The sequence below is a fragment of the Carlito syrichta genome, unplaced genomic scaffold, assembly GCF_000164805.1.
Source record: "Carlito syrichta isolate Samal-C Ts95f unplaced genomic scaffold, Tarsius_syrichta-2.0.1 Scaffold312843, whole genome shotgun sequence".
Classification (NCBI taxonomy): domain Eukaryota; kingdom Metazoa; phylum Chordata; class Mammalia; order Primates; family Tarsiidae; genus Carlito; species Carlito syrichta.
This window is the reverse complement of record NW_007256939.1, coordinates 144,726-155,050: the sequence shown is the minus strand read 5'-3', so window position 1 is coordinate 155,050 and position 10,325 is coordinate 144,726. Positions and strand designations below refer to the sequence as shown.

The window sequence follows — 10,325 nt, the reverse complement described above, 5'->3', positions numbered from 1 at the left end:
GGGACCGGTGGGCGGTGGTGGGCGGGGCAGCGGGTCTGCGGGAAAGGGGGGTGGGCGGCATCGCCTTCGAGGGAAAGTCAGTCTCCAACTCGGGTCGGGCCGGCTTCGGGGCGGCGACAGGCCACAGCCTGGTCGTTTGGTGACTAGGCGTTGTCTCACGCATTCGTGGTGGTTGGATGTATCCAATTGGAGTTTCCTGTTTGATTTGCCAAAGGGGAGCCAGTGAGACCTCCCCATAACATGTACATTGGAAATTAACAGAAGACGTGGAGGTGCTCCTAGGAGCCAGCGCCACACCATCACTACACCGCCAGAAACCCCGGGGACCCCTCCAAGGCCTTTATCCCGCCCTGCAGGGTCTCTGTCCTCCCAGCCCTTCCAGGCCTGGGGACAAGTTCTGCTCCCTAATCGGCTTGTCTGTTTGGTTTCCGGTGCACTCCCTGCCGGTCCCTCCTCCTCCAAGACACTTCACCAGGCTTCCCTCACCACACCTGGGGACTGCTTCCTGGGAAATCCAACTTCTAGGGCCCTGTTCTGAGAACAAGCCTTCCAGTCTTGCTTTCACACCCCGCAGGCTCCCAGGCCACTTCCATCACCCTAAATCCAGCCCACAGGTAACGGAAGAGGCAGGAAACACCCTAGGCCAGGGCTCAGGGCACCTGGGTTTCCGTCCTGCTAACCTGTTGGGTGACCTTGGTGAGCCATTTAACCTCCCAGTGCCTCTGCTTCTTCATCTGAAGGAATAGGTGATGCCTAGGTATTTCCTCTCTTCCTGGGGCTCACCAGACCCTGCCACTCGCACCTCCCTTTTCAGTTGCTCGAAGGGCCAGTCCTCTCCTGCCTCAGGCCTTCTTACCTGCTGGGTGTGCTCTTGTACTTGGGTTTCTGGAGTCTGGCTCACTCTCATTCTTTCAGACTTAGTCACATGTGCCCTCCCCAGAGAGGTCTCTCCTGACCATTCATTCCTAGCTGCTGCCTCCCCACCTTGTTATTCCCTGTTCATTTCCTGCATGGTATTGGCACAGTTTATAAATACAGTGTTACATGTATGTGGAGTATTTATCTGTCCTGCCCACTGAACTGCAGGGACCATGTGTACATTATTTACCAATATGTCCCTAGTGGTTAGCATGGTTCTTGCTCTTTCACAGTGTTCATTCATTCAGCAATATTTATTGAGCGCCTGTTACATGCTAGGCACTGTCCTGTGCCCACGAAATACATCCATGAACACAAAAGACAGCACCTATCTGTAGAATGAATGAATGCAAGACTGTAAGGAGGCTCTGATGAAATCATGTCTGTGAAAGTGTTATACAAACAAGAATATGTTCACCTTATATTGGTATAGCATTTTACAGTTTACACGGTGAGTTCACACACTTATACTTTCATTCATTCAATAAGCATTTCTTGAACACCTACTAAATGCCAGGTACAGGGCATATCGTTTCTGCTTCTGAAGACTTCAGGAGCTAGTGAGGGGAAAAGGCAGATGTCTAGTGAAGGGAGACAGACCAGTCCTCCAACAGTTGGAAACGCCCATAGGACTTCCAGATGAGGAAATTGAGATCCAGAACCCTCTCGGGGCCATTGCTTAGGGCAGGTGGCTGTGGACTGCATATCCAAGAGGGAATGTGGCTGTTATTATTCCCATCTGGCAGTTGAAGAAATCAAGGCTCAGGATGGTTAAACACTAGCCCAGAGTCAGACAGATATACGGGGTGGACCCAGGGCTATGCCCAGCCTGTGCGTGTTGAGCCCAGCTCTTGTGGCTGCCCTCCCTGCCTCTGTCCTACCTTCAAACACCTGAGGTCAGGCAAGGGGAACAAACACATTTCCACTGGATTTAGACATTAGCAGCCATTGGTGACTTCAGCAGAGCAATTTCAATAGAAAGGTGGGGGAGAAGCCAGATTGCTGCAGACTCCAGTCAGGAAACGGGAAATGAGGAGTGTGTGATCAAGTCGTTTAGGAAAGGCACCTGAGAAAGAGGGAGAGTGCCCAGGGTGGAAGGGGTGCCAGATAAAGGCAGGGAGGAGACAGTGAAACCAGGTCCATGAGGAAGTGAAAACAAGGGACATGGCAGGGCAGGAGAGCAGGTCAGCCTTGCAGCCAGGAGGGCCCGCTCTTTCTCAGCAGATTTCACAACGCTGGCAAGAGAGTGGCACCAGAGAGGGCCAGGGGATAAAGCAGGAAATGGCTGAAGCCAGGTGGGATCCAAGGGCCGTGCAGGGGCACAGTGAGGGGAAAGCTGGCATGACCCAAAGATGGATGGCATGTCAGATCTCCCCAGCAACCAGTCAGGAGCAAGGGCAGGTATTGTTAGTCTCTTGTTTCCCCTGAGAGAACGAAACCTCTAAGGGGTTTATCACTTGCTTATATTCAGCTAGCTGAACGCAGCCTCAGACCCATATGCTGTGTCTCCAAGTTCGGGGATTATTATCATCAACTGCTTCTTCAATAGTGGTAATAATAATGGGTCACATTTATGAAGTCCTGACCAAGGCATGTTTACATAGTTATCTCATTTAACCCTCAGAACAATCCTCTATGGTAGATATATCACCATCCCCATTTCACAGATGAGGAAACTGAGGCTTCAAGAGGCGAGGTAACTTGCCAGGTCCTAGGCCTATAAAATAAGTGGCAGAGCCAGGTGACCAAAATGATACAGCAAGGCCCAAGCCCTCAGCCCCTCTCCTGTGATGGGTGCATCCTGTATCTAATTTGACATCCTGCAGGCTCTGCATAAGTTTCAGTGTTCTGAAGCGTCACTAATCGCCACTCTGAACTTTGACTCCTTTGGAGAGACTGCCAAAGGCACAAGAAAGTTTCTGAAACATAATGGAAAAATCCTTCTGGGGTAAGTGCCTTGCGCACTCAGGATTACCAATATGAGTGTTTATAATAAAGAGGCTCAAGCCCAGTCTATTCCATCAGTGGGATAAGTGCTCGCTGGCAGGCCGTGGGCCAAGCTGGCTTTGTTTGCCTCAGCAGAAGAGCACTTTGGTTGTCTCTCTTGTCCCCCAAACAGTGACCTGAACAGAGAGGCACAACACAGAGGCATGCAGGGAATGTGCCCTGTTGTAGGCTGTACTTCCGGAGAGCTTCCACAATCCGAGCCAGGGTGTACAGGGGCGAGATCCAGGTCCCACCCAGGAGATCCAGGTCCCACCCAGGTCCCACCCAGGAGAACGGCTTGACAGAGAGGGTGTGCCCAGGGCCGTGGGCTAGAGGCTACATGCAGCACTCCGGCAGATGTGAGACCCGGGCAGCTCCTCCAAATCAAAGTTGCCTGGGTCGAGAGAGGCCCAGATTGTGCCCCAGCTTCCTCTGTGGCTTCGGGTGGAGCATGTCAGAGTCAGGAAACACACTCAAAGAGGGCTGCGGAAACGGCCAGCACTTTTCATGGTTGGCTTGCATCAGGCTGCTTGTGGCGGTGGCCCCTGAGGTTCTGACACCCTTAGAGACTTGATACTAATCAATTAGAGGCAAGGCAGGAGTGGAAAGAGTTGGTGTGTTAGGTCAATCAGTTCTATCGCTTGTGAGCAGTGTTAACTTTGGACACGTCATTTTACCTCCTTTAGCTGTTTTCTCGCCTGTAAAATGAGTCAGTACCCAGGTAATCCCCATCTTGTGTTCTTGAGATGACTGCACGAGATAAAGCTTCAAGCATGGTGTGTGATATACAGCAGGCATAGAATATATGGATGCTCCAAGTATCTCAGCCCTGTAGAAGCTCCAGTCCCCTGGAAAGGGTATCTGTTAGGAGAGAAAACAGAATAACACCCATGAGCACTACCAGACAGTGCACAACTAAGTACTAAATTGCAGAGGACAGACTCTGGGACTCAGACTCAAAGGGATGGGTGAGGGTTGGACTATGAGGGAAGGCTTCATGGAGAAGGTGGCAATGAGCCTTAAAATATGGTACAATGTGGAAAAGGAGGGATCAGGGTGGGAAGGGGAGGAATTCCATGCAAGCAAAACGATTTGCATGCAGGAAGAGAGGGGAGGGTGCTAGCGAGGCGGGTAGGGCAGCTCTGGAGTGTGGAGGGTCTCAAAGCCTGGCAGAAAAGGCCTGACTTGATGCCGCTGTGGCCCCCGGAAAGCAGCAGGTTTGGAGTGTGCAGAGTTCGGTGACTGCCCTTCTCACCGAGGAGGATCACCCACCTACCCATCAGGGCTCAGGGAGCAGAAGTCAGAAGGACTTCATGGCACAGAGCTCTGATGGTGACTACAAACGTTCCCCAGGGGGAGGGGGAGAAGGGGTTAGAGACCCCCTGAGAACAGAGGCGTCCTAACTGCAAAAGTACCTGCCTGGTGGGCTGACTGCACTTTGTGGGTCTCGTTCACAGGAGCTCTGCGCTGACCCCCAATTTATTGTTGGAGGAGCCACCCGCACAGACATCTGCCAAGGAGCCCTGGGTAAGTGATAGGATCCAGAGCAAGGCTGTGGCTGGAAGGGGGAGGGGACAGTCGGTGGCTTCTTCCCCTTGCCAAGCAGCTTGGTTATTTCCATTTCCAGCTCCCTGGAATTTCTTGTTGCTAGGGGGCAGTGGTTCTACCCCCAGCCCTACACTGGGCATACAGATGAGGCCTTCTGTGTCCCCTGCACTGGGCTAGTTGCTGAGGTTACAAAGATGCTACTCTTGGGAAGACTTCAGATGTCAGCCACCCCATGGTCTCGTGGGCCAGTACTACCAGTGCTTCATGAAACAGGCTCTGGGCTCTGGGCTGAGGGCCAGCAGGGAGGACACCCCTAGGACAATGACAACTCTAAGACATTGGTTCTCTGAGGTCCGGGGACAGGGAAAGTGACTCAGTATGAAGGAAGTGAAAACCCTAAGGCTTGCTGCTGAGAGGAAGTTCAAGTTCTCAGTGTTTGCAGGACAAGCTCACCATGGTATCACAACAATGGGAAACAGTGCTCATTGTTGTAAAGGCCGTTTTCCTGTTCCTTTAGGTAAAATCAGCTGGAGCAGCTGGAGTGTGAGGGTCTGAAACCTTGCTCTCTGGAGTCAAGTTCTGATTTGTGGTTATAGTACTTCTGGAGGATTTGAACCTGCAGGGTCCTCTAGCTTTAGTATGAAACCTCCAAGGCTTCCATCAAGTCCCAAGAGTGCGGCCTGGAACTGCTATTTAAGATTCTCATAAAATCCACCCCTCTTTTTTTTTTTTTTTACCCCAAAATAGACTTGGATCTGTAATTACTAAAGCAGATTACTTGCTCTGATAAACCAAAAACCTATTTCCTGCCATCAGCCTCAACTGGTTCTCCCTTCTGTCCTCACCTACTTAGTAGAGGTTCCTAATTATAACACCTAGTATTTAGTGAGCATTTGCTCTTTCCCAGACACCAAACCATACTTACAAAATCTCAAAGTAATTATTTCCATTTCATAGATGAGGATGCTGAGGTCATCCCACAGCTGAAGTGGGGGCCTGGTATACAGATGCAGTCAGTCTGACCCCAGGGCCTGTGTGTTTAAACCCTGAGTGGACTCCCTAGGAGGGAGCCTGGAAAAATTTCAACCACTGAGGAATCTCAAGACAGCTGTATGAATCATTAGGGCAGACACAGCCATTAGGGGAGAAGGGGACCCAGGACTGGGCGGGAAATGGAGCTGCTCTGAGCTCAGACTCTGAAGATTCCTGAGATGCCAGAGTACATTCTTACCTGCTGAAAGCAGCCTCCCATTTCCCCCCTTCTTTCCCTCACAAAAGATAGAAGACCAGGAGTCTTGGGCACCTAAGGTAGGTACTCCAGGAAAATCCATTGGTTAGAGAAAATGGAAATCAATGGAGTTGGAAGTTGATAGAAACTTAGACCAACCCGGGGCCTTTAGAAAATCCGGAGATAAAGAGGCAACTGCGGAACACCATACCTGGTCTAAACCTCTACTTCCAAGTTTGACAACTTCTTAAGGGCCGATTTGCAAATAACAAACACATGATTTCAGTCCTGTTTAAATGCTACCAGGCCATTTGGAGAGGAGACCAGCAATGCTTACATTCCTGGGAGAAATTCCCCTCCCAGGGGAATTGTAAGCAAGGTGGAATGTAAACGTTTTAACACTTTCTCAGCAACTGGTCTGTGATTTCTGTGATTTCTAAGATTTTTTTTCTTTTTTTAAATGTCATATTGGCAGTTTTGTTCTTTTGGCCTTTCATTTTGGAGAACGCTGGTTAGATTACAGTCTGTGAAATGTGGTGTACTAAACTCTCACCCCGATTCTGGCATCTGGGCATGGGCTGAGAAGCATCAGGAACAGGGACCATGGCAGCAATACCCCTTCACCTCCACGTGGCCAGAGATGCCAGGGGGGGTTCAGCATTCTTGGTAGTTGGACTTGTCATTGCCCAGAACCTCAGACTCTTTTGAAAATGGAGAGGGAGGGAGGACGAACAAGGCGACCTCAAAGATCCCCTAAGGTGTGGCATTCAGTTATTGTAAAGCTGTCCTTGGTACCTAACTAGTCTCATTCCTTGTGCTGGCAGGATAGAGGGTTAGAGTATCACACATGGTGTAATAACAGTGCCTGTCACCTGTATAACACGTAGAGCATTTTTTCATTGGATTATGTCTCGGGACCATCCCAAGTTTAAAGTACATTTTTTTTTTTTTAGTTGGAGTCTTACTCTGTCGTCCAGGCTGGAGTGCAGTGGCATGCTCACGCCACTGCAGCCTCAACCTGCTGTGCTCAGGCAATTCTTCCACCTCAGCCTTCCAAGTAGCTGGAAATATAGATGTGTGCCACCATGCCTGGCTAATTTTTCTTGATTTGTTGTAGAGACAAGGTCTCACCAAGTTGTCCAGGCTCGTCTCGAACCCCTGGGCTCAGGCAATCCTCTTGCCTTGACCTCCCAAAATGCTAGGATTACAGGCATGGGCCACCGTGCCCAGCCTAAAGTAACTAATTTTAATCTTGCTGTGCAGATAAGAAAACTGAGGCAGCCAGGCTCAGTGGCTCAGCCTGTAATCCCGTGCTTTGGGAGGCTGAGGTGAGTAGATTGCCTGAGCCCGTGGGTTTGAGACCCACCTGGGCAACTTGACGAGACCTCACCTCTACAATAAATTAAAAAATTAGCCGGGCGTGGTAGCACGTGCCTGTAGTTCTAGCTACTTGGAAGACTGAGGCGGAAGGATCACCGGAAGGAGCGGTGGAAGGCGGAAGGAGCCCAGCAGCTTGAGGCTGCAGTGGCCGGGAACGGCCACTGCACTCCAGTCTGGGTGACAGAGTGAGACTCCAACTCAAAAAAGAAAAAAAAAGAAAAGAAAACTGAGGCACAGAGAAGGGAAGATACATGTAAGGCCACACAACTAATAATTGCCAAAGGAATAAACGCTGATCTAATTTTAAATCCTGCACCCTTTTCATAACGGATGCTCCCCCCAGATTCACCATAGTGCTGTGCTGAGGAACAATTCTTAGCAAGATTAGTCTCTGCCTGCACTTTCTTCCCTGAGCCTTACTTGGTCCATCCAAGGAAGCTGGGGAGACGACATCCTCAGACTTGTATACTGCCCAATGCCTGCCTCCTTGACTGAGCTGCCTGGCAATAGTTAACCATAAGCTCCCACCTTCTTTCCCAGAAGGCTTGACTTACACTTCCCCAAAGTCATTGGAACTATGTTTGCAGAGCTCCTCTGACAATGAGCCACCTGCAGTACTAAGAATCCACTTCTGAGAGCTGGAGACCCAGCCTGAGGCTCAGCCAGCTGGCCTGGCCGCTAAGTAGGGCTCTGTAATTGCTGATGGTGGGATCCGTGTTCTTAGAGATGATTGTGGCTTGAAATGGCCCCAGGGACTCAGGATATTCAAAGTCTGGTTTTCCCCGAGCTGCTGCTGAGCTATCTCCACTGTCCCCTCTTCCCCCTACAGCCCTCAGTTCACAGGTAAAGGCAGCTGCCCCAGCCATGAAGGCACAGGGCTGCCCTCACTGTGCTATTGAAACAGCACACCCCCATTTCATTGTAACCTGTAGATGGTCCCTTGGCCCCCTCAGAGGAGGATCAACCTGTTTCTACCTCAAGAGTCACATGGGCTTTCCAGAACAACTGGAAGGTATTTGGCTACAGGGTGTTCTCTCCCACAGCCCAGCTCAGCAGAGAGTGGGGAATGAGCCAGACCAATGGGCGAAGAAAGCCAGAGGGGAAGTTTCCAGTCCTGCTCCTTCCACCGTTTATTAGCCTGTGTACCTTTGGGCAGGTTATCCAACCTCTCTGAGACCCAGTTTCCTCTTCTGTAAAATGGGGATAATGATAAGACTGGTGAAAAGTGAGATTTGTGTAGGCAGACACACTTGGCTCACTGTAGAACCCTGAACTGATTCAAGGAACCGTGATTATGGCTGATTCCAGCTATGTGAAAAGTTCTTTCACCACATTACAGAAGAGATAGAGAATGGGGGAGAAAAGACAAAAGGAGGAAAAAATAAATTGGGTTGGAAACCAGACCCTTGTCTTTGAAAAGCTCATAATCTAAGGGTGGAAATGCCAAAACGGGGAAGGGCAGACACGGAGCCTGTGTTTGGGTAGATTATGACACTCAGAAGAAGGAGAAATACAGAGGAAGCTAACAAACACAAAGGGGGCAGGTGTACACTCTTCAATATTAAAAATTGAATTTTAAAATAATTGTTAACTTATGAAATTTAAATTTTATTTTTATAACAGGTGCTTTTAAAAATGTTAATAGGCCGGTCACCGTGGCTCACGCCTGTAATTCTGGCATTTTGGGAGGCCAAGGTGAGAGAATCTCCTGAACCCAGGGCTTCGAGACCAGCCTGGGCAACATGGCGAGGCCTCGTCCCCACAATAAATCAAAAAATTAGCTGGGCATGGTGGCCCACACCTGTAGTCCCAGCTACTTGGAAGGCTGAGGTAGAAGGATAGCCTGAGCCCCACAGGTTGAGGCTGCAGGGTCTGTGAGCATGCCACTGCTCTCTAGCCTAAGCGACAGAGTGAGACTCCAACTAAAAGAAAAAAAAAGTTAATAGAGTTTGTTAGGGTTCAGATGGGGTGAGGGTGGATGGATGGAGAGGAGAGAGGAGAGGCACAGGGAGGCGCAGCACCACCGGAGCCAGCAAGCCAGAGGTGTGTGCCGGCAACCCAGAGATCCGAGTAAATGCAAAGAATTGTAACACACAGATGTGAGAGAAGATAAGATTAATTTAAGAAAAGTTCGCCCCCCACAGACAGGGAGCGGGCCTACACTCTAGGTGAGTGTGGCGCCGTAACCCCCTAAACCCCTGCTTAAATCCTTTTCCTTGGAGATGTTGTTACCAGGTAGATGTGACTGCCGTGACTTCCTTATCAACCACCTGTGGATGTCTTGAAGAACCTGTGACACAGAGACCCACTAATGTCCTCTCACATTATCATAGCCCCTAGAGAAGGGCATGACAAGGATTCTAATTCTCCTGCACCTTCCCAAACAACATTCCTTAGAGCTAATGGAGGGTGCACTTCTGCTTATCTCCTAGGCATTCCCAGTGGGTGACTTCGGTTGATCCTTGGCTTCCCTGTAGATAGTGTCCAATTTACTGGAAGATTGAATCCCCACCTGCTCTCCCTCTCAGCGGTCATAACTTTTGTAATTACAAATTTCATGACTTTTACAATCCTTGCCCAATGCATGATGACTTAGGCTTTGTAAATTCCCTTTACTCTAGTCAAACTTGATTGCCACTGTGAGATACCTCTGATACCTGGCACCAGGAAGTCTGTTTCTGAATAGATGAAGTCGGCAAAGTTAATTTTACCTAAAGTGTCCATTTCTCCAAAAGCATAGCTTCTACTTTCTCATCATTGTGTCAGGGTTTAAGAACAAGATAAAAAATGATTTTCGGCTCTCAGTCTGTCCTTTCAGACTTTATATATATATTTTTAGAACATTTACAGAACAACCAAGACAGTAGTACAGAATTCCATATATTTCACATGCCGTTTCCCCTGTTATTAACATCTTATGTGAGTATGGTACATTTATTATAATTAATGAACCAATATTGATACATTGTTATTAAAGTCTCTACTTTATTCAGATTCCCTTTTTTACCTCAAGTCCTCTCTCTGTTCCAGGGTCCCATCCAGGATACCACATTCTGTTTAGGTGCCACGTCTCCTTAGTCTTCTCTGGGATGTGACAGTTTCATAGTCGTTACTTCGTTTTAATGGCCTTAACAGTTTTGAGGAGTATTGGTCAGGGATTTTGTAGGATGCCTGTCTATTGGAATTTTCAGGTACCTTTTAAAAATGTGTGCATGTCATCAAAAAAAAAATGAGAGAGAATAAAAAATAGATGTTGGCTGGTTTG

At 49.0% G+C, this 10,325-nt stretch overlaps 1 protein-coding gene across 1 annotated transcript in view; it reads left to right on the top strand.

Moving 5' to 3' along the window:
- The window catches only part of CAPN2 (calpain 2), a 55,797-nt gene that overhangs the window by 1,032 nt on the left and 44,440 nt on the right, over positions 1-10,325 (top strand). The window contains exons 2-5 of the mRNA XM_021718586.1: positions 262-614; positions 2,745-2,866; positions 3,094-3,214; positions 4,317-4,431. Of these exons, the coding sequence (XP_021574261.1) occupies positions 262-614; positions 2,745-2,866; positions 3,094-3,214; positions 4,317-4,431 (711 nt within the window). The remainder of the gene's footprint in view (positions 1-261; positions 615-2,744; positions 2,867-3,093; positions 3,215-4,316; positions 4,432-10,325) is intronic.